This window comes from Danio aesculapii, chromosome 5, assembly GCF_903798145.1.
Source record: "Danio aesculapii chromosome 5, fDanAes4.1, whole genome shotgun sequence".
NCBI lineage: Eukaryota > Metazoa > Chordata > Actinopteri > Cypriniformes > Danionidae > Danio > Danio aesculapii.
The window spans coordinates 56848521-56872711 of record NC_079439.1 but is presented as its reverse complement, the minus strand read 5'-3'; the positions used below and the strand labels follow the sequence as shown (position 1 = coordinate 56872711).

Below are 24191 nucleotides of genomic sequence, written 5' to 3'. Positions count from 1 at the left end.
CATACAGCAGTGGAGATTAACCTGTATCCTGTCACATTTGCGTGCAAAATGAGTGCAAAGCTAAACGCGCACTGTCTGTATGTATGTGCGTATCGTGTCCGTGCTGGGTATGTGTGTGTGTGTGTCTGTGTGTGTGCACGTGAACTTTGTAACGACATTGTGTGTGACTCATCGTTGTAACTTAACACAGCAAATGCATCAAATACTCATTGGTAAAGTTCTTACTGTAGTATTTCTCACAAACGCTACGTGAGATCTGCTTCCTTCATGTCTGTTTGTTATCTGACGCAGCCGAGGAAGGAGATTAAGGCACGCAGAAAGGCACATAGAAACGGTGGGCGGGGAGGACTAGCCTTAAAGGGCACATAGTTTACCTCTTTTTTATGATTTAATATTAATATTATGGTTCTTCTGAGTGTGCCAGTTTAGGTTCAGTTTAAAACACAATTCAGATTTTTTTATTATAATGTGTTAAAAAGTGTCATGTTGGGGGCGTGTCCACAGTTCGCTGATTTAGGGGTGTGTTGCTTCACATGTAGACTAGTTTCGGCTTCCCGCCCAACATAACAAGGGGGCGGGGCCAAGAGCTCACCCACTGTGTGTTTGCAACACAGACAGGCAGACTTGAGAGGAGCAGGAGAGGATCCGCATTCAGTCGTACATGTACGGCTCGGACACAGACCAAGCAGAGAGTACAAAATCATATGTGTCTTTGTACAGTTTTATAGCCAGCTGTGTGCTAGTTTAAAGTGCCGAGCTTGTACACAGAAACTAATAACCACGCACACTGAATAACTTTGACTGAGGCACCGGATGCGCCGCTCGAAGCCACAACACGGCACACCAGACACTCTCTGTGGCGCGGCAGAAATATGAAGTGTCCCGAATCGTCGCGCCACGCATTTTTTAATTCTAAACATAGGTTTTTGCAGCGGTCCACGGCGCCCAGCCGTCGACTTGAGTGTAACCTGATAGAAACCTATGTTTAGAATTCTAAAACGCATGCTAGTTAAGATCACAGGGAGCTTCTGGGATCGCGAGAAATTCAAACGGCTGAAGTATAAGGTAGACTCAATGAGATGTACACATGTTTGCAAACCTACCTAAAGATACAACCAATAATTCCGATTAGAGTGATAATGTGGAGAATATTGATCTTGTGTTGAGCCCAATGAGCCTTGCATCTAAAAATAGAGCAAGGGTGTTCCTTTAGTGATATCGCTTCGACTCACGCTTAAAATGGCGGACGTGAATCAACAAACTGAGGATATGATGTCTGTATCAATATTGTCAATCAATATTGGTGGGCGGGGGGACCGTACTCCTACGTAAAGTTGCGGTTGGTTTGAAAACCGCTCCAATTGGTCCACCGTTTTTTAAGTTGTTAAATTGGAAAAAAAAGCACTAAGTGTGCTTATATCACCTCAATATGATGGTCTATACACCATACATGCACATATGTCTGTCCAAACAGCTTGAAAAGTAGATTTTTTACCATAGGTGCCCTTTAAAGCAAAACTGCCACCCAGTGCAAAAATGTATAAAATAGAATCTTATAAAAAGTATAATAAAAAATCAGATGGGTGTTTTAAGCTGAAACTTATAGACACATTCTGGAGACACAAAAGATTCATAGTAAATCTGAAAAAAGGGATAACCTAGGTGCCCTTTAATGCTTAGTTAATTTTACTTCAGTATTAGTAAATAGAACTAAACTAAGTGTTACCTATTACTTCCAGCATAGATATTTGTTAACAATGAACTATTATTCCAAAAGTTTTACCAAAATGGCTATAGAAAATGTAATGTGATGTAGACACCAAAAAGCAATGCTTCATCTTTTTTTAAATATTTCTATAAAAATTCAAGAGTTTAACTTCCTTAGAGTAGGCTTGCTTTATTTGAATGAATGTGCTTATTCTAATAGTCTATTATAATAGCAAATAATAAAGGTCCATATGAGCATATATGTAAAATATATTTCAAAATATTGTGCATGCATATAAATATGTTTAAAATTTGTTGATCATAATTTTATGTGTGTTCATATATTGCCATATATGATTTCAATATATATTCAATAAGTTTATAATCATTACATTAGTCATACTATCTGGTATATTTTCAAACTCAAAAAATGTCTTCTCAAAAAAAAAGACTTATTCTCATGTAGGACATACTATTTCAAAACTTGCACATTAGACCAACACTGTCTTCAACTGAATTTGCTAATCTTGGTAAAAGGTTGGTCTTTGACTAATCATTTGGCAATCTTTCCACTGGCACATATTGCTGGTATTTTGCAAGAGCTGGGGTACATATAAAAGGATAAATTACATTTTGAAACTGCTAGTGTAAGAGTCTCAGATACTATCGACTGAATTGGAAATATTAGACATAATTTATATGAAAGTTTTTCTTTGTTGAATTTGGTTTGTCAGCCTGATTTTTTGGGAGTGTGTTGTATATAGTTATATTTGATTTTGCCTGATTTGAAGACCCAATACAATGTCTGCCGATGAACATATAACACAGAGAAATTCTTCTGTTTCTGGAAATGATACTAAAGGGTATGTATGTTTGATCTGTTCTCTTACAGTATTTTAGTATAAAACAATTTACTGCTTAGAGTCTTTTTTTTTGGCTGATGTATCTATTAAGTTATTAAGGCATTAGTCTGATTTATCCTTCTTGTGTAGTTCTACAGAATATCAAACTGGAGGAATCCATGACTTCAAAACTCAGCCCAATGAGAGTTGTTCGTTTACTACATTGAAAAGTAACACTGGTACAGTCTTTTCCATAATATATTTTGCATAAATACCATGAAGTGTTCAATATTTATTAGTAATATTTGTCTTTACTCATATATATATATATACACACACACAACAGTTCTGTCTGGTTCTTGAATCTGATTGGCTGATAGCCATGCAATATTTCGCCAGTAACATCACACAAAAGCCTCTTCACCCTTCACCTTTGTGTTTTACTCAGCACACATACAGTCAGCAACAAGCAGACACAGTGTTGCCTACTTAGAGTCTTTGTCGCTAGATTTAGCAACTTTTCAGACCCCCCTAGTAACAATTTTTCAAAAAAGCAACTAGCAACAAATCTAGCCACTTTTTTGTGTGTTACTGGAACTTTTTATAGACTATCATTAGTCCATACTGTACCGTGCCTACTCTTTTCAACGAGCTGTGGGTGATGCCACCGGCCTCTCCCCTGCCTCAGAACACTGACAGGCGGCCCAGTCCTCGCACAGCAGTCTCTCCCACCTGCAGCCTGACAGCAGATCAACCCTCTGCATACTGACGGCAAATGATTTAGCAGCAGCAATGTGAAGGTATCCCTTGTACAGTCAAACCGATCTGCTTCTTCTTTATTTTAGCAATTTAATTTGACAGTGTATTCTTTTTCTTGTTCACAATCACAGATGTTTTAAGTGAGAGTTTTGGAACTTGTCTGAGTTCATTATGTCTGAGAGATTAGCCTGCTGCAAATTCACTACACATCTATAATATATACTGTATTCAAACATCTATCAATTTTTTTAAATTGACATGCTTAGAAAAGCGTAGTGCAAATATAAATACCCCTTTATTAACCATAGGCTGTTAAACAAACAGAAACGGGTATAGGCAGAGGGTGAACAAACTCCAGGGTAAGGCTAATATTTGCGCTGCCCTCTAATGCATTTAAAAAGATTTGCGACCGACCAAAAAGAGGTTTTAACTAAAGCACCGCCTATCAACAAGCGTCTATTATATTCAACACACACATTAAATTATTTTAATAAACTAACCCGCTGATCTACACAGTTTCAAAAGTTTGGGGTCAGTTTATTTATTTTTTATTAATATTACTTTTAAAAATCGAATTAAAATTCTGTTCATCAAGACAGCATTTATTAAATATTTAAAAAAATTGTTAAATACTTATTTATTAAATATTTATTTATTACTTTATGCAGATTTAAATGAAATTATTACTCCTTGTTGCTTTTATTACTATTATTAATAATAATAATAATAATAATAATTAATATTAGAGAGGACGCAGCCCTGACTATTCTACCGCCCTAGGTCGCCTCTGGATGCGCCGGCCCTGAGAATACGAAATAATTCTCTTTTTCACGAGGCCAGTTGAAAACCGAACTTGTCATTCAGCAATAAAAATTTGACCTTTAAAATGTAAAACTCCAAACGATTGCCTAAACAAAATTACTAAACTATTGGCTAGACTACGTTACAATGAAACTACCAATTTTAGTTAATGCTGAAAACAGGTTAAACCAGTGTATATATTATTATAATAAATTATAATATATTATTATTATAATACTCATTTGTCGTTTTATTACTTTTGTCATTGACTAGCAAATCAGAATAGTCCGCTGGCCAGTACTTGGTTTGGCTTTCAGAGCAGCTGCGAACTCCATTAATAAACAGCGCTCATCAGTGTAACGTGCGGGGTTGGACAGTTCCATTTGTGTGCGGAGGGGGACTTGATATTTCATTGACAAACTTACAATGGCTAAGGTGTTGTGTTAATCATCAACATTACATTACATTCTTATTACGCCTTACATGTTACATGTTTTCAATGCATTTTTTTATTTGCTGCTATTTCCGAATCACACAACATTGTTTTGAGTTAAAATAATTAATTATTAATTATTTAATTAAACGCAAAGCTGACATAAGTTAACCTACATAGTATTTTGTAACAAAATGGCGGCAAACAGTCAAAAACAGCAGTGTGACAGACAAGTGTATAAATATACTGTATGCATGTTAATATATTCACTTACGGGCAAAATAATTAAATTATTGTTCTTTAAACCATTTTGAAGAAAAATAAATACTTATTTACAGTAAATGTATATTAATTAATTAACATTTGAATATAATCAGTTGTCTTCATAATTTAAAACAGTATTAGCATTTTGTCAGTCCACCAATTTACAGCCTTGCATGTTTAAATATACATTTAAATTGATGTTTAGAACTGTCTAGACTGTCAGCTGCAGATGTCAGTCTGAGGAAAGAAAGTAGATTTGAAGAAAGTAGTTTTTCACACAAAACAGACTCTCTGTGGTTGATTTTATGTTTTATTTATACAATTGACCGTTCACTAAGCCACACCGAAAACCGCCACACACCAATCGTGGCTTAGCAACCATAGCTACGTGCAGGCAGTCTGTAAAGTTTCGAGTGAAGGAAACAAGCCAAAGCGCTGTGCATATGGATTGTGCAAATCTGATACCTTGGATGGGGTGGTGGATTTTTTTACCCTTTCTAAAATCCAAGGGGAGAAATGCCAGCATGGATCAAGCTGTGTTAGGGGCGCTCTTTTAGTGGGGTTAAGTTGGTTTTGTTTTCGATATTCCTGACACATTGAGTGATAGATGGCAATAACTCACTTACCTCTTACTGTGAAAAGATCTAAACTGTGTTTTGCTGAAGAATACAAAGCAGGTTATGTTTCCCAGCTGTCTTTTTTGCTCGATATTATGAACACTTCTTCATTTAAGCCCTCGCAATAGCTGTAAGAACGAGCACAATACAGTCATATTTCTATATGTTTCAAGCTACGAATATTTGAAATTACATATCAACAGAACAAAACTAAGATTTGATCACAATCTGAGCACGTGCGATTAATATACTTCACCCGCAGCTGTTTTTTAGTCATTTATAACCCTCATGTCCATGTCAGAGCTACAATTCACTGATGTTTTTATCCGTCTTTTGGAGATTTAGTCAATGGTGATGACGTTATAGTGGGTTAGTGTCTGCTTTTACATTTGATGTCGGATTAATATTTGCTGGGAGGAAAAATATATTTGTTCACTTCTGCTATTTATACTTTGATTTGCATTTCAATTTATTTACTTTTTCCGCTTAACTGCAAATTAGAATAGAAACGTATAGAAATTAAATCTATAAAAAGCACACAAACATACTGACTGTGATAGGTACTGCACATTGTTTTTGGTCAATGATGGCAATATTTGGCACAAATCCATCAATTTCCCCTTTCTGGCTGTTTCTATGAATGAATTATGTTGAAGCACTGTCCATGCATGTTTCCTCACCATTTAGTCACGTTACATTTCATTGCACAACAATAGTCTCAAATTTCACAAAAGTCTTAAAATTTCACCTATCCTGCTGTGTATAAACTAAGCTGTTGAGTGGTCAGCGTATGAGGTGACTAGGCTAACCTAGCTTCAATTTTCATTAAATTATTTTCTAATCGGTTGCCTATTATGTCGTGAATATACCCCTCTCTAGCGAAATTAGCTCAGTTTATTAATGATCAGTAATAACGAGTTATTATTAATTATTAAAATTCTGAATTAACTTATTGTTAATTTTACTAAATAAACATAACAATGACCTCGCCCGCCTGAGCGCATTCTGTAATTTTTATTTATTTAGAAAGGGAATTATATCTACTTCTTGTGAAGTAGATTATTCATTCATTTTCTTTTCAGCTTAGTCCCTTTATTAATCTGGGGTCGCCACAGCGGAATGAACCCCCAACTTATCCAGCATACGCAGTTTTACGCAGCCGATGCCCTTCCGCTCATCCATACACTCTCATTCACACACATACACTATGGACAATTTAGCCTTCCCAATTCACTTGTATCGCATGTCTTTGGACTGTGGGGGAAACCGAAGCACCTGGAGGAAACCCACATGAATGCAGGGAGAACATGCGAACTCCACACAGAAACGGCAACTGACCCAGCCGAGGCTCGAACCACCAACCTTCTTGCTGTGAGGCGACAGCACTACCTACTACGCCACTGTGTCACCCGTGAAGTAGATTATTGTAAGATATTGTAAAATCAATCAGCTTGTAGCAAGGGCTCTATCGTTAAATTGACCTTTTTTTGTGAGGCAAAATAAAGACAATCCATCGTGGTTGTAGCGTGATTTATGGACTAGTCTAACATATAGCAAACAAATGTACAAAACATAACAACAAAACATAGAAAAAGAAAGCAACCGAGGAAATAAAGAGTTTAGATAAAAGAATGGCAAATCTACCTCAGTTCCTCACAACTATTAAGGACCATCAAGATTACAAAAACACTTTTTTGATAAGGGGCAAAGCTTTAATGCTTTTTCAAACTAAATACATGGATTTAGTGGGTCTTTCTCTCTTTGTGCGAGTTTCTCTAATGCGTTGGAAGATGGAGTCCCTTAACAAGTCCTTTCTTGAAGGGTGTAGCTTGCGACACAGATTGGAGGATACGTGAGACGCAAACTTTAAACTGAGTTTAATTTGCCATAAAATAGGAAAGCGGCGAGTCACGTGGGTACAGAAGCGCGGTCTGCCCCCTGAGGGGTACTTCTGGAGACCTCTTTTCGGGACCTTTCTTCCCAGATCTTTGGACGTAGATGGGTTTTAACTATGGGTCGTCACCCCCATTTTCTACTGACTGACCATAGGTTTCATGGCAAAGTTTTGAGCGGGAAATTTTCTTTGTCTCTGGACCGCTGATATACATAATAAAGGTCATCCCGAAACATACGAAGCGACATTAACTCATAGCATTAAAGAATGTAAGCCGTATAAATTATGATCATGCCTCCTAGATCATAAGCTGTAGGATTATGTATGGAACAGAATGATTCCAGACATGAAACTTTTAGAAGTACATAAACATAATTCAGGCATTCTTAGTTTGTCTAGTGTCTTGAAAAGGGTACATTCAGGTATAAATATATATGAGAAGAAAGTCAGGGAGAATATACAAAAGTTTACAAACACATAACATTTACTTTGGGTTGGATTTTGAGATTTCTGGGTCAGTTTCAAAGGTGTGTGTGTCTTTGTGTGTATGTGCGTGTGTGTGTCAGGGTAGAGGGTTTTTTTACTTGGAATGTCTTTGTGTGGGCAGAAATGGTGAAGAGGGGGTTTTCCCTCCTTTTTTTATCTGCCGTGTTCCTTTGAAGGCCAAAAAGAGAGAGTTATAACAGTCTGCTAACTATCCCGTTAAAATAAAGGTGTCACCCAGGGATTCTCACCGCAGACTCCCTGGCACCGGGTGATTGTAACTGACTTGTAGACTGAACCAAGATAGACAAGTGAGGTAACAAATGGAATTTTACCTCCGGACTGTACGTTACAGAATTCCCCCTTCGCAAACAAGGAGGTTCGGAGAAAACCTGATTGGTTGAGATCTAACTTGACGTACTGGTTGGGCTGGAGGTGAGTTTCCTTCAACCTCCGTTCTTTGGTCGATGGGTCGTGGTTTAATCTCTAGCAGTGTTGATGTGGTTCCTTCATGCTCTCCCCCCTTCCTGGTTTTGCGCTTGAAAGCTTGGTGGGAGGGCAGCGGTGTGCTTGTCCACTGGTGCTTGCATCTTGTTTAATAGCAAGACTATTTTTAATGCGTACCTCCCTACTGTCGAGAGGCACAGAGTGGTAGTTGTCCAGCAGTTGTCCAGAAATGAGTGATGGATGAGTAGAGTTGTGAGGTTGCAGTGGTCTTCTGGTGAGACCGAGATACAGGGTCATGGCTAAATCCTGTGTAGAAGAGGCAGAGAAAGAGGGAACAGGGGAGAGAGTAAGTGGTGTCAGTGAGGGCTGTGCTTGGCTGGACCTTTCACTGTGACACCAGTTGCGGGGTCTCCCCCCTCCTTTCCTGGCCTGTAGCCAAAGGTCCTTTACTCTGGTTGTGATGAGCAGATTTAAAAGGTTGGCTGGTACACAGTTGATCGTGTACTCTCATAAGTCTTTGCACTTCCTGCGAGATGTTGGTTGTGCAGTGGATGCCTCAGTCTGAGTTGACTCTCCATCATCAGATGATATGCCGTGGTCTGGGCTATGTCATCGGTGCTGAGAGACACTCTACCCACTTGGTGGACTGGCATATGAATTTGAGAGGAAAAAAAATAGTTGCTCCTTGTGAGCCAACGGAAGTGTTCTGCCCGATCCATCTGGGTGTCTGACCATGGGAAGATGGTTCCTCTGTGTTGCAGTGGTGCTCGGTGAAAACTGATTCTGGTTTGAAGCTGGCCACACACTGGGCATGTTTCGATGTGTGCTGGGTCAGTATGCCACTTGTTGCAGTGCATTGTACATGGCTTTTTGTGCCATGGTGGGCTGAGTATGGTGCGTCATGGGCATACCTTAGCATCCCCCCCCCCACCCCCCAGCTGGCTCTGAGGAAGCACGGACTATGGTGTCATGGGGTCTTCAGGGACAAACCAAAAATGGTATGATTCACACGCAACTGTCTTTTAGACGTTGGAGGTATTATGTCACATGTGCTGTGTTGCTGAGGTCAGACAGAAGGATCGGGTGGTAGGAGGGGTAAGTGGTGGTAAAAAAAAAAAAAGCTGTTCTGATTTGAGAAGTCAGATGCATGCATGTCCGTAATGTCATTTGTAGACATTTGTGGAGCCGGTGAGATTGGCTGTGGGTTACAGCTGCCACTTCTTAGTGGTCTTGGTTGGTGGTGACAATGGTTCACCTTGTAGTGTGCCCATCTTTGCAAGGGTATCTGTCTGATCATTCAGGTCCTTTTCAGGGCCTGGAAGTTTGAAAGTCCTTTTTCCAGTAAGCGGCCACGTTGTTTGTCGGTGATGTGATCACTTGATTGGAAAAGGTGTTGGTGTTTCAGGGGCTTGTGGTTGGCAGTTCTGAATCCATTTTGTTTCCACCCTGGGAGGTTGCACATGAATCTGAGTCTGGCATAGTTGGAATCTGTGCAGCTGAGGAGCTCTCTGATGTCGTGGGATGCTGCGATTTGAAGGGTTATAAGGATGGCTGCCATTTCTGCATTGTAAGATTCCACCCACCAGTCCAATGACGGAATCCAGTGTTGTGGTCGAGGGAATTCTGTGTGCCTTTTCGGGCGCAATTTTACTTTTTACAAATTCACCATTTATGTTTTTAGCTGATCATATTATTAGTTGTGATATAATTTAGAATTTGATATGTTCTTGGGTCCGATATTCTGAATTGTACGTTCATTAGGGACCAGACGCTGCTCAGAGTTCTACACCCCGGGTTTGTGTGTCTGCTCACACATTCCTAAACGAATAGCAAAAATAGCCAAGCCCAGTGCAACTTGCTAAGATCAGCGATTAGATGATTAAAAGATCTCCATGCTGACATGCCAAAATGGCTCTGTACAGTCAAATGTGCCTTAAAATCTAAATCTAACCATGTCGAATCATAAAGGTAGCGCAGACTCCGCTTAATCTACTGGATACAATAAATTCGGAAAACTCCGGAATTAATCAAAAAGGTTAACATTTATTTTGCCAGGCAGGTAAAGACATCAATTAGAATGAATCAAAATTGAATACGAAACACAACTGATCAGCATAACATATAAACAATGTACAAATACAAGGTTAAAAATAATGTCATAAAGTCAGCATACCTGGCAATAGAAGAGACACACAGAGGCTGTATGGGAAGTCTGGCTACAGAAACTTCCCCAAGTGTTTTGCCAAAACTCTTTAAATACCCATTAACATCTGTGAAACAGTCATGAATATTTAGCACCCAAATATCTGACTCTGTTTTCAGAGTTAATTAACCTAAAAAAGGTCTGCATTTGTTTGGAGTGAAATAAAGTTTATCAACAAATCTTTATTATAGATTGTCATCCTTAGGAAAGAATGACACATCAACAGAAGGTGGTGTACGGATGTAACTGTGTTAAAGAAGATGTGCTGTCCTGATGTGGAAGTGCTTTTCATTAACTGTAAGCCATTTTATTTACCGCCAGAGTTTTCCTTGTTCATTCTCGTCTGTGTTTACATTCCACCGCAAGCACACGTGAGTACTGCGCTGCAACATCACAGAGACAGAACAACAACACCCGGACTCTAACAGCAAAACCCACACATGAGCTGCCTAAATTCAAACAGCACATTACATGCCCCACCAGAGACAATAACATTTTGGACCATTGCTACACCACAATAAAGGATGCATATTGCTCCGTCACCTCTAAGCTCTAGGACTCTCCGACCACTGCCTGGTTCATCTTATACCAACTTACAGGCAAAAACTTAAAACTACTAAGCCAGTATTAAGGACTGTTAAGAGATGGACCAACGACACATAGCAGGTCTTACAAGCCTGTTTTGAATGCACTGACGGGTGTGTTTTTGAAGCTGCAGCAACTGACCTGGACGAGCTCACAGAGACTGAAACATCATACATCAGTTTCTGTGAGGAGTTATGCATCCCTACCATGACTTACTTATCATTTAACAATGATAAACCATGTTTTACACCAAAACTCGGACAGCTTCATTAGGCCAAAGAGGATGCATACAGGAGTGGGTACAGGATCTTGTACAATTAGGCCAGGAACACACTGACAGGGGAGATTGGTGTCTGATAACCTGCACTGACCAGCTGGCTCCATTTTCTCACAGATCTTCAACAGATCACTGGAACAGCGCAAAGTTCCATCCTGCTTCAAATGCTCCACCATCATAACAAAACCGAGGAAGCCAAAGATCACAGGATTCAATGACTACAGACCTGTTGCCTTAACATCTGTGGTCATGAAGTTATTTGAAAGACTGGTGCTAGCACATCTGTAGGACATCACTTGACCTTTGCCGGACCCCCTGCAGTTTGCCTATAGAGCAAACCGGTCTGTGGATGATGCAGTCAACATGGGACTGCATTATACCCTACAACATCTGGACAAACCAGGGAACTACGCGAGGATTATGTTTGTGGATTTCAGTTCTGCCTTTAACACCATCGTCCCATCACTGTTCGAGTATAAACTGATCCAGCTCTCTGTTCCTAGCTCTGTCTGTCAATGGATTAACAGCTTTCTGAAAGATAGACAACAGCTAGTCAGAATGGGCAAAATCACATCCGACAGCTGCACCATCAGCACCGGTGCCCCCCAGGGATGTGTTCTCTCCCCACTGCTCTTCTCCCTGTACACCAATGACTGCACCGCAAAAGACCCCTCCATCAAGCTTCTTAAGTTTGCAACGACACTGCTGGCCTCATCTGGAATGGTGACTAGTCTGCATACAGACAGGAGGTGGAGCGGTTGGCTTTATGGTGCAGATACAACAACCTGGAGCTGAACACGCTCAAAACAGTGGAGATGATAGTGGACTTTAGGAGAAACCCCCCTGCACTCCCCCCGCTCACCATCATGAACAGCACTGTTGCTGCAGTAGAGTCATTCAGGTTCCTGGGCACCACCATCTCTCAAGGTTCTGAAGTGGGACATTCACATAGACTCTATTGTGAAGAAGGCCCAGCAGAGACTACTTCCTTCGTCAGCTGAGGAAGTTCAACCTGCCACAGGAGCTGCTTGTACAGGTCTACTCAGTTGTCATTCAATCCATCCTCTGCACTTCAATAACCATCTGGTTGGCTCAGCTACCAAAACCAACCTTCGTAGACTACAGCGAATAGTCCAGACTGCTGAACGAATCACTGGCACTACCCTTCCTACACTTCAATAACTGTACTCTTCCAGAGTGAGTAAAAGGGCTCGCAAAAACACTCTGGATGCCTTGCACCCAGCACACTACCTGTTTGAACTGATACCGTCTGGTCAGCGCTACAGAGCACCAAGCACAAAAACAGCCAGACACAGGAAAAGTTTCTGTCCTCAGGCCATCTACCTCATGAACAGTTAAATATTCCCCAACAGTGCAATAAACATGTGCTATACTTTCTCATACGCACTTGTACGCATCACCTTATAATAATATACAATGCAATACTTTCTCATACGCATTTGTACACAGCACCTTAGAACCTGTATATTTATAACAAATCTGTATATACACATTATTCAACATTCAGATATTTTTGACTAACTGCATTTCTGTTTAATGTTTATCGTCTTTTTTCTCATATTTATTTTGTGTTGTCACTTGTACACTGGAAGCTTCTGTAGCCAAAACAAATTCATTGTGTGTGTGAAGTACATTTGGCAATAAAACTGATTCTGATTCTGAAGCTGTTTGTGCCCATACTTGGTCTTTAAGGGTGTCTACATATGCCTCGAGATGAATCAGGCTATCAACTCTTATTTGAACATCATGTGGAAGAGCTGTGAGAATCAGGACGGAATGGGTTAACCGTCTGCCCTTCCAATTCAAGTTCAAGGCACAGATGCCTTTGGTAGTTGTCATGTGTAAAAGTTCAGCATTTAGAGAGTAGCGTGTATGCTTGTTCGTTAAAAGCAGGTCTAGGGTGTGTTCAGACAGAGTGTTAAACAGTGCGAGGCTGATGGCTGAGTTATCTGCCCATAATGCCAGTACAGTGTTGGTCACAGTCAGGTCATTCAACATTAAGCCTTTTGAGGCCTGGAGCAAAAAGCGTAGGGGTCGTTGGCTGGTTGAAGTTTACAGAGTAGTGACCTTGACCTCGTCTCTGTTATTGAGGCTGGGTTTTCAGGTTTCCTGCAACCTTGGTGACCTGACAGTCTGTTGGGGTTGACCTGTCGGCTAGAGAGGAATGGATTCTCGCACGTGGGCCCAGATTTTGAGATGTTTAGAGTTCAAAAGGTGTTCAAAACAATCCAGCAGATCTTTACCGATTAGCAGCAGGTATGTGTCCATTGGTGACATGTACACAGGGTGCAGTGCAGTTATGGGGCCAATAGTTAGTTGAATGGGAGCGATGTATGCAAGTTGAACCTCAGTTTGGCTGTATAATGGCACACTCAGCCTGCATCGTTGGCATTTAAGTGTTTAGTTTAGTCTCTGAGCTCTTACTTTGAGTTTCTCAAACAGAGAAAATGACATTAATGTGAGGTCTGCTCCCATGTTGACCAGCACTTCGCATCTTACTTCCATCTCCAAGGTTACGGCCAAGTAGAGCTTCCTCACCATGCACTTTTCAATGAGGTTCCCCAAGAGTTGAGGTATAGGGGCCTGAGCAGTTACTTGTAAGCAGGTGGGGCTGGTAGGATGTGGCTCAGAAGGTAAATAGACAACCAGAACAGCGCTTTCGGGTACCTCAAGTTGCATGCGGGGTGGCGCTGGCAGTTGCTGTAGGGGAAGCGTGGTGCTGTTGTTGGATACACAGTCTCTGGCTTGTGTTGGACTTGCAGGAATCTGCAGGCTTGGAGCGGAAGGAGGGTTTTCAGAGGGAGAAATGGTTTTAGTCTCCCCCCAGTCATAAGGAGTCTGTCATGTCTTCTCCCTTTTCTTTGTAGGGCCCCTTTTGGAGGGATTCCTTCAGGATTTTCAGCAGTTCTGCTGTTTCTGATGCCACTGTGCTGTCCTTCTGTATTGAATTTTCATACTTGGCTTTGTCTGGCATGTAACAAGCTGGATTCTGACTGCTTGAGCTTCTGGTTACTGCAGGCCGGCCGTTTCTTTGTTGCTGATAGGCTTCTTTTGGGGTTCCGCCTTTTGGGTTGTTTGTAGAGCGTGGCCTGTCCCAGTGTACATCTGAGCATCCTGTCTGGTGTTTGAGATGCGCACCTTCATGACGATACTGTCCTCGGCTGGCGGAGAAAGGCCTTGACTCTCTGTTGGAAGTCTTGCAGCTGGGAAAACATTGTGTGCCTTTTAAAGCCAGCTCTGGATGAGATTCTGAGACAGGGAAGCTTGTAGGCGTTTGACAGTCTTTCAGGAGCATGTCTTTGCTTTAAATAGGCTTTATGAGCTAAGCCCCACAGTTGTTGGGTGGTCATGGTGTGGGGGCAGGCCATTACACCCAAGTGCTGACTCACCACAGAAAGCCGGTTTTTGAGAAAGTGGGTCTTGAAGTTGAAGTCCTCCTCCATCCGTGGCTCATTTCTTGTCTTGAAGTAGGCTTGGCGTAGTCGGCTGTAGTATGCCTGTGAGGTCTCTTGCCTGTTCTGCTTGAGATCCATGGCAACAATCCGTCCTTGTTCTGACTCGGGGTCAGAAAACTCTCTAGTCAGAGCTTTTCACAGCTTCTGATAATTTGCTTTGATGGTGCTAGGCTGTTGATCCAGGAAACTTCTCACCTTACGGCTCTAAGTAATTCATAGCAGATATAATTTGTCACAGGGCACTTGCCCTCATCTGTGTAAAAGTCAATGTCTTGTAAATAGGAGTGCGCATCGTTGCCTCCAGCGGGATTTGGAGTTAAAGTTGGAATGATCCTAGCCAGCTTGTTCAGGTCTTTTGTTTACAGGTTGTATCTAAAGTAGGGCACTCTTGGGAAGGAGTCCTTGCCCCGTGCTGCTGATGGGCATTCTGGGATGCTAGCTGGCGGGGGAAGCAAGAACGGGCTTTCAAACCGATCTTCTGGACTGTAAAGTCTTGGCTTTGAGGCTGATCAGGGGCACTTTCTCATTCGATTCGTCACGTAGATTGTAGGAATGTGACAGTTCTAGGTAAACTCTGTCAAATTCATACTTCAGAGAGTCTCGTTGTTGGGTTATATGTTGGAATTTTGCTTGGGCCCTCTGCAGGTGACTTTGAGAGGCTTTGACCCAAGCTTCACTTACTCTTAGCGTAGTCTCTGCTCTTTGCAATAGTGTTTCAGCTTCTTACAGCATTACACTCAGTTCATCTTTGGCTTTCTTCTCTTGTCACTCCTTGTGTCTGTTGTCCGCTTGTAGCTCCATCAGGGTGCGCTGTAGTTTGTCCACTTGCTCCTAAAGTTCGGTGTCATTTTCCCTTGTTGTCTTGCATGTGTCCTGGGCCTGATCCTCCAGTTGGTTGAGATCCCTTTCGATCGACCTTGCCTTGGCGAGAAGGACGTGTGCGAGGGTCCTGGTGAGTTCCGCCAGCTCTTTGCTGTTGTGGCTTTTGGCCGGGTCGTTCACTATCATTTGATTAATGCAATTATTCCAGCTGTTCTCTGCTTAGTTGCTGCAGCTCCATGGCGTGGTTGGGCAGGAGGTTGTAGGTTAAAGTACTTAACCAGGCCTCCAGTTGGTCCCAGTGAGCAGTGGGGCTGGATGCACGTGACATGCTGGATCGCTGGGTGAGACAGAGAGATCACAAGAGAGAGAGAGAGCCAAAATGCAAATTTGAGTGAAGTTTAGCAGTGTGCTATATTACTAGGCTGACAGGGTTGTCAGCTAGGGGAAGTGTGTGGGCCAGACGTTGGTCCTTTTAAAAAAAAACACTGTGGGCCAGAGACTGTGATGTTGAACTAGGGTGGCTATATAATAGTTGATATCTATGTAATGGCTCAAGGCTTTAGTCATGCGCTAGGCTGTGCAGGTTATCAATCACTTATTTAGATCACCCTGGTGGTTCTTAATAGTGTGGTCTCTGAGCAGGTCAAAGTAAAGAAAATAACAGAAGTAAATAAAATAATAATGAAGTTAAACAAAATGACATAGCACTCGAATAAACGAGTGTACAGAGAAAATGAAAGAAAATAATAATAATAAATAACAATAAACATGAAAAAAGAAATAAAAAGACAAAAAATGATAAAAAAGGGTAGAGAGAGAGGGAAAGAGAGAGATCAGCAAACATATGGTTTAGTCTAGAACAGGGGTTCTATTGAGGTTCTAAAGTCCTACCGTGCATAGGTTTTACATGCTATTTGAGCTTGGTGGTGAGTGAAAGGCCTCCAGATGAAAATCGCAAGGATGAGCTATCTGGCTAGACTTTCCCCAATGCCTACTGCAGTTACTATCAGATCACTTGCCCAGACTGCAACCAGATGCGAACTCTATAACAGTATTGGCCTTTTGCACAATACGTAACACTCAATGAAGTCGCCGACCACCTGACACGATTCAAAATTGGGTTTCACCTGAAGATTCCGGTGCTACTCTAGACCTATAAAGTGAGGTTACCAATCTTACTCAGGCGGGCACATTTGTGGAATCAAAATAGGGTAATTAACCAAGATTGACCGTAGGCCAGTTTACACGGTAGGTGCTACTTGGAGTATGATTGCTGATGCCTCACTGTGGTTTACAACCCGATTCAAGTAACAACCCGTTACAAAGCCAAGGTATCTGACGTATCTTCCAGCAGGGGTCAATTATGTCAGACAGATGAACCCAATCTTTTGATCTGCAAAATGGACAACCTGTACACTTAAACACACAAGCACAGAAGACTCTAACAGTTCAAGATAAAGGCAATACTTAGAATCTACTATTCTGGGCAAACCAATTGAAGTAGAAATCATTAGTATGCTTAATATATGATGGCTTATAAAGCTTCTATTATCCTATGATAGAAGAAGGATAAAAAGGGAAAATTGAAAGTGGCATAAAGAATTTAAAAATTTTATGTGAGTAGAAAGCAGTACAGGACGGCTTATAAAAAAAATTAGAAAGAGTGCCTTAGTATTCAGGGGCGTCTATGAACATTAATGGGTGTGGCGAGACGAGGGACAAAACATGAGCAGACCAACAGATAAGGTTTAACAACCCGGAGGGTGATTTATTTACAGTGCTGGGTAGGGAGGTGGAAAACAAGGAAGCCGTGCAGGTAGGAGTCTTTTAGCTGAATATTGAGGGAAAATCCTCTGGTTTGGTGAAGTGTTGGTTCTTGGGTATGAATCTGCGGTGCCGGTCTAGCCACTGCTATCTGCTGGCAAAACAGAGAAAGAAGCATTAGTGTGTCTTCCTGGGGGAGATCAAGCCCACTCTGTGTCTTCTCTTTCTCTGTTTATATGCTCCCTAATGAGCTGCAGGTGATAGGTGCTGATGGGGTGACAGATGTTAGAAGTTTGGACTTGTGGCGACGCTGCATTGGCACACTCACCACATCCGATAGGAGTGGTGAAGGCGGTTTTCTCTTTTGCCCCTGGGGCTAGTGGAACTTACCAGTAGCCCTTGGTCAAGTCGAGGGTGGATATGAACCTGGCACTACCGAGTGTGTCAAGGAGTTCGTCCACCCGAGGCATTGGGTACCCGTCGAAGCTGGATGTTTCATTTAGCTTCCGTAAGTCATTACAAAAGCGGAGGGTGCCATCTGGTTTTGGGACCATGACAATGGGGCTGGACCACGGGCTCCGAGATGGCTCAATGACCCCCAACTTTAGCATCTTCTGTACCTCTTCCTCTATTGCCAGCCGGCGAGCTTCTGGAACCCGGTAGGGCCGTTGTCGCACGATGACTCCTGGGGTTGTTCTGATCTCATGCTGTATGACAGTGGTGCGCCCGGGATGCTCACTGAACACATCCTAAACTGATTGACCAGGGTTTAAAGCTCTGTCTTCTGGGTAGCTGAGAGCTGTTTGCCTAGGTGTACAGTAGGATGAGGGCTTTCTGCGAAGGTTACCAGCTGGCTGGAAGGAGAGACCCAGCACTTCAGTAAGTTGATATGGCAACTCTGCTCCTCTCGACGCCGTCCCGGCTGACGGACACGATAGTTAACTGGCCCGACCTTCTCGACAACCACATAGGGCCCTTTCTAGGAAGCCAGAAACTTGGAAGTTGCTGTGGGAACGAGCACCATGACCTGGTCCCCAGGTTGAAACTCTCTGGCTTGGGCAGGCCGGTCGTAGAGACGCCGTTGGGCATTCTGGGCTTCAGTGAGATGCTGGCGTACCAGGGGCATTACCCGTTCAATCCGCTGCCTTATGTCCCGTACGTGCTCGATGAGGGAGCGCTGGGGTGCAGGCTCCTGTTCCCAGGCCTGTCGTGCCACATCCAGGGGGCCCCGGGGTTGTCGACCGAACAGCAGCTCAAAGGGAGTGAACCCAGTAGAGGCTTGGGGCACCTCACGGATGCCGAACAGCACGTATGGGATCATGAGGTCCCAGTCATGCCCATCCTCTGCCACGACCCTGTGGAGCATCCGTTTCAGGGTTTGGTTAAATCGCTTAACAAGCCCATCCGTCTGCGGGTGATAAACGGATGTCCGCAGCTGTTTCACCTTCAGGAGGTCGAAGAGGTCTGCCATCAGCCGGGACATAAAAGGAGTACCCTGGTCAGTCAGGATCTCTGAGGGGATGCCCACCCGGCTACAAAGCAGGAAGAGTTCTTTGGCAATGGCGTTCGAGGTGGCCTTGCGTAGGGGTATTGCCTCAGGGTATCGGGTGGCGTAGTCCAGGATGACCAGGATGTGTTCATGGCCTCGGGCGGATTTTGGTAGGGGCCCTATCAGGTCCAGACCAATGCGGTCCAAGGGTACCTCAATGATGGGTAACAGGATCAGCGGACTGGGGGGAGGACGCTGGGGAGCCGTTTTCTGGCACGTCGGGCATGCCTAGCAATATCTCTTGACTTCAACATTTAGCCCAGGCCAGTGGAACCGGTCCCGAATGCGTTGTATCATGTTGGCTGCTCCCAAGTGACCAGCCATTGGATGAGTGTGGGCGAGCTCCAGGATGGTGGATGTTTTACTTTTTGGTACCACCAGTAATGTCCTCCTCTCCCCCCGCCGCTCGGCAACACAGTACAGCAGACCATTTTGGATGATAAAGTGTGGGAGGGGGTGAGGTGCAGGGAACCGTTCCTGGCCTTCCACTACTCTAACTTGGGAACATGCAGTTTCTTAATGTGTCGTCTTCGCGCTGGGCTCGTCCGAAGGAACCTCCCCTAGAGACCTGTTGGAACAAATCCATTAAGACATTAGAAGAATGACTTGAACACTCACCCCCTCTGTCGCTCTCGGTGGCCAGGAGAGCTGGTTGGCGGCCCCGTTGGGTCCGAGCCCGGGGACGGTGGCGTGCCTGGGAATGTGGTGCCGCTGGCAAAGACAACAACTCCTCAACCCGGGCCAGTCCCGGCCAAGCAAGAGGGGAACGGGGAGATCAGCTACAATGCCCACTTCCAGGGGCCATGCGCTGTTGCCAGCTGCAATCGTTACCCGCTGTGCTGGGACATAGCGAGTGTCGCCATGCACACAGTTTATGGGGATTGTGGCTTTAGATCCCACTCGTTGCTTGATCAAACCTGCCTGTACCAGCGTCACTGCGATTCGTCCACTGTACACGGGACCGCCGGTCTACTGACTGGCCGTGAGGTACCCTCCACCGGCCGCCACGGTGAATTCACCCTCCGGGAGGGAACGGCTGCTCTCTCGCTGATGTCCCGGGTAAGTGTGGCCTCTGCCAACTCCACCGCCTCTACTAGCGCTGCCAGACTTTCAGGGTTTTACATGCTTACAGGCCCCCGAAGTCGTCTAGGGAGAGCGCGCAGCAACCACTCAATGACGACTTTCTCGGCAACCTGGGTGGCAGTTGGGGATCCCCTGAGGAGCCACAAGCGAGCAAGCTTGCTGAGCTGAGCTGCCTGCGCCCGTACTGGGGCACCCTCCTCATAAGCCCATGGAGCGAACTGTTGCTCTGCTCTTACCGGTAATAAACCCACTCGGGCCAGGATCTCTCCTTTTAGTACTGTATAATCTTCATTTTGGGGGGAATCTAATGAGAAGTACGCTCGCTGTGACTCCCCAGTTAAGAAGGGAGCCAGGATTTGAGCCCATTCTGATTTGGGCCACTCTTCTCTCTTTGCAATGACTTCAAACGTATGCAGATACGCATCGATATCATCCAGGTCGCCGAGCTTTGTCAAATGGCGGTGAGCAGAGGCACGTGGCTCCGGGAGTGGGAGGTGTTCAGCCATCTGGAACAGGCGCTCTTCCATTTTCTGTTGTCTGACAGCGAGCTGTTCAGTGAACAGCTGTTGTCGTGTGGTTATCTCAGAGAGGCGGCGCACGATATCCTCCATTTTGTCTCACAGAGTGGTGTATTCCTCCACACCGTTCAGGATCCTGAGTGATGAGAGAGAGCAGCCGCTTGCATAAAAAAATTAAATAATAATAATAATAATAATAAATCAATGTTACCAGTTGTGGGGTTTTATCCACTTAAGCTGCCCGCATTCAATCAACCATTTCTGACCACATGAGACACAATAGTAAGTGGAACTGAGGAAAGAGAGCAGTGGGAGACGGGATGGATTTAAGACTTGCACTTCCGTCCCGGTTATCCTTATGCTAATAGATGATATTTTTCAGACAGAAAGGGTTAGTTTAATCTTAGCTGGCGTTAGCCACTAGCGAGTTGTTTACCCAGTCTGTGACGTGAGCTGCGTCATATCTTTGCCGTGGAAAGGTGAGTTTTGTTCCTTTGGGGTTGTGGCTGCGTCATTCACACATGACAGGCGCATGACAGGCTCAAATATGGGAATTTACATCCATATCAGATAAGGTACCATTTAAGAAACACGCTTATGATACTGAGAAATATTTTCATCAGAAAGTGGTTAATAGGCAAGCTTGCAACTCCCAAATACATTAATTTAGACACTGTCCAGCAGTTCTGAAATTAATTTCGCTTGGCGGCGAATAAAAGAGTTTAAACGTTGGGAAGCTAATCCAACAGTTTGAAACCACAGGAGAAATATAGTCTAGAAATATGAGAAACAGGCGGTACCTAGCTTCGCTCTAGCTATAATAGTAAGGCCTTTAACAGACAGATTTGGAGGTTTTCCAAACTCTCACAAGCACTGAGGGAAATCACTGTTCCGACAGGTGCAATAATATTTAAATGATTTGTGGGGCGTGCGTGTTTGCAAAATCAATTTAAAATATTATGAACTGCAGTAATAGTTACACTTAACACTTACAGTAGTCGCTTACAGCAGACGTGCGTGCTCCAGCTGTGGAAAATGCCAGCTGCTCACGCGTTTGGTCACTCTAGTGCGCATTATAGTCACAATGGAATGAAGAAGTTTAAAATGTTTAAGAAAATGTTTAAAACGATTGCCCGCTTTCTCCACCATAATCTGTAGCGAAATTAGCTCAGTTTATGAATATTAATGATCAATAATAACGAGTTATTATTAATTATTAATATACTGAATTAACTTAATTTGATTAAATAAACATAACAATAACCTCGCCCATTCGTCTGAGTGGACTGTGTTATTTATTTATTTAGAAAAGGAATTATATCTACTTCTTGTGAAGTAGATTATTGTAATATTATAATATTATTATTATAATAGTTTACAAATTTTTTTTTGCAAAATCAATCAGCCTGTAGCAAGGGCTCTATCGTTAAATTGACCTTTTCTGTGAGGCAAAACAAAGACAATCCAACGTGGTTACAGCGTGATTTATTGACTAGTCTAACATAAACAAACGTACAAAACATAACAACAAAACATAGAAAAGAAAGCAAGCGAGGAAATAAAGAGTTTAGATAAAAGAATGGCAAATCTACCTCAGTTCCACACAACTATTAAGGACCACCAAGATTATAAAAACACCTTTTTGATAATTCAATTCAATTCAATTCACCTTTATTTGTATAGCGCTTTTACAATGTAGATTGTGTCAAAGCAGCTTCACATAAAAGGTCACAGTAAATAGGAACAGTGTAGTTCAGTTTGTAGTGTTTAAGTTCAGTTCAGTTTAGCTCAGTTCAGTGTGGTTTAATAATCACTACTGAGAGTCCAAATACTGAAGAGCAAATCCAACGATGCGCAGCTCTACAGATCCCGAACCATGCATGCCAGTGGCAACAGCGGAGAGGGAAAAAAAACTTCACTAAAGGCGGAAGTGAAGAAAAAAAAACCTTGAGAGAAACCAGGCTCAGTTGGGCATGACCATTTTAATTTCTCCGCTGGCCAAACGTCTTGTGCAGAGCTGCAGTCTCAGTGGCGGAGGCTGGAAGCTGGCCTCAGCGAAGACTCGTCTGTCTCTGGAGCGTCACAGGAATCAGTCTCATGTTCTCCACTCTTCCATGACCATCACAGTAGCTGCTCAGGATTCGGCCTGGTCCAGGATATAAAAACCTTGGGATCATCTCGTCGTTGGTCTTGGATCGAATCAGTGACTTTGCATAGTCTGAGGGCCTCGGGAAGAGTATCCCCAGGTGGAAATGGGGAATAAAGAAAATAATTAGCGTAGCTGATGTTCACAGTGTATATCAACAAGATGCATAACCTGTGTGGAAGCCCCCAAGTGGTGCACTAAGTGTATGCTTTACTGAACAGATAGGTCTTTAATCTAGTTTTGAATTGGGAGAGTGTGTCTGAGCCTCGGACGTTATCGGGAAGGCTATTCCAGAGTTTAGGAGCTATAAATGAGAAGGCTCGACCTCCTTTACTCGACTTTGCTATTCTAGGTACTACCAGAAGCCCTGAGTTTTGAGACCTTAAAGAGCGAGTTGGATTGTAGCGAGACAGAAGATTGGTTAGATAAACAGGAGCTAGATTATTTAAAGCTTTATATGTAAGAAGCAATATTTTAAATTCAATACGAAACTTAACAGGCAGCCAGTGTAAGGAGGATAAAATTGGGGTGATGTGATCAAATTTTCTAGACCTGGTAAGAACTCTGGCAGCTGCATTTTGTACTAGCTGAAGTTTGTTAATAGAGGATGCTGGGCAGCCAGCAAACAGAGCATTACAGTAGTCCAGCCTAGAAGTCATAAAAGCATGGACTAGCTTTTCTGCATCTGAGATGGATAGAATACTTCGTAACTTAGCGATATTTCTCAGATGAAAGAAAGCAGTTTTTGTGACATGGGATATATGATTTTTAAAAGTTAAATTGCTGTCTAATATGACACCCAGATCTTTTATAGTAGAGCTAACGCTAACTTTGTATCCCTCTAATTGTAGGTCGAGTTGTGAGATCCGCTGTGTACAGGATTTTGGCCCAATAAGTAATAATTCTGTTTTGTCTGAGTTTAAGAGAAGATAATTGTTGGTCATCCAGTCTTTAACATCTTTAATACACTCAGTTAGCTTGGACAGATTAGACGTCTCGTCAGGTTTAGTTGAAATATATAATTGAGTATCATCTGCATAGCAGTGAAAGCTGATCCCATGTCTTCTAATAATGTCTCCCAGGGGTAGCATGTATATTGTAAACAGCAAAGGGCCTAAAACGGATCCTTGAGGCACCCCATATTTTACTGGGCTGATTTGTGAAGGCTGTCCATTAATATTCACAAACTGGTAACGGTCGGATAAGTATGACTTAAACCATTGTAGGGCATGTCCCTGGACACCTGTAGACTTTAAGCGATTAATAAGGATACCATGGTCAATGGTGTCAAATGCTGCACTAAGATCGAGTAGAACTAATAGTGAGATGCACCCTTGGTCAGCAGCTAAGAGTAAATCGTTGGTTATTTTCACTAATGCAGTTTCTGTACTGTGATGAGCTCTGAAACCTGACTGAAACACTTCAAAAACATTGTTGGTCTGCAGAAAGGAGCATAATTGAGCAGAAACAACTTTTTCTAGTATTTTAGATATAAATGGAAGGTTTGAAATAGGCCTATAA

The 24191-nt window shown here is 42.9% G+C and overlaps 1 protein-coding gene across 2 annotated transcripts in view; it reads left to right on the top strand.

Annotated features, from left to right (window-relative positions):
- The first annotated feature begins 2363 nt into the window (after positions 1–2363).
- The window catches only part of LOC130229634 (long-chain-fatty-acid--CoA ligase ACSBG2-like), a 136517-nt gene continuing 114689 nt past the window's right edge, over positions 2364–24191 (top strand). For both annotated transcript variants that reach the window (XM_056458532.1, XM_056458531.1), the window contains exons 1-2: positions 2364–2570; positions 2700–2788. In XM_056458532.1, coding sequence (XP_056314507.1) covers positions 2509–2570; positions 2700–2788 — 151 coding nt within the window. In that variant the 5' untranslated portion in view covers positions 2364–2508. The remainder of the gene's footprint in view (positions 2571–2699; positions 2789–24191) is intronic.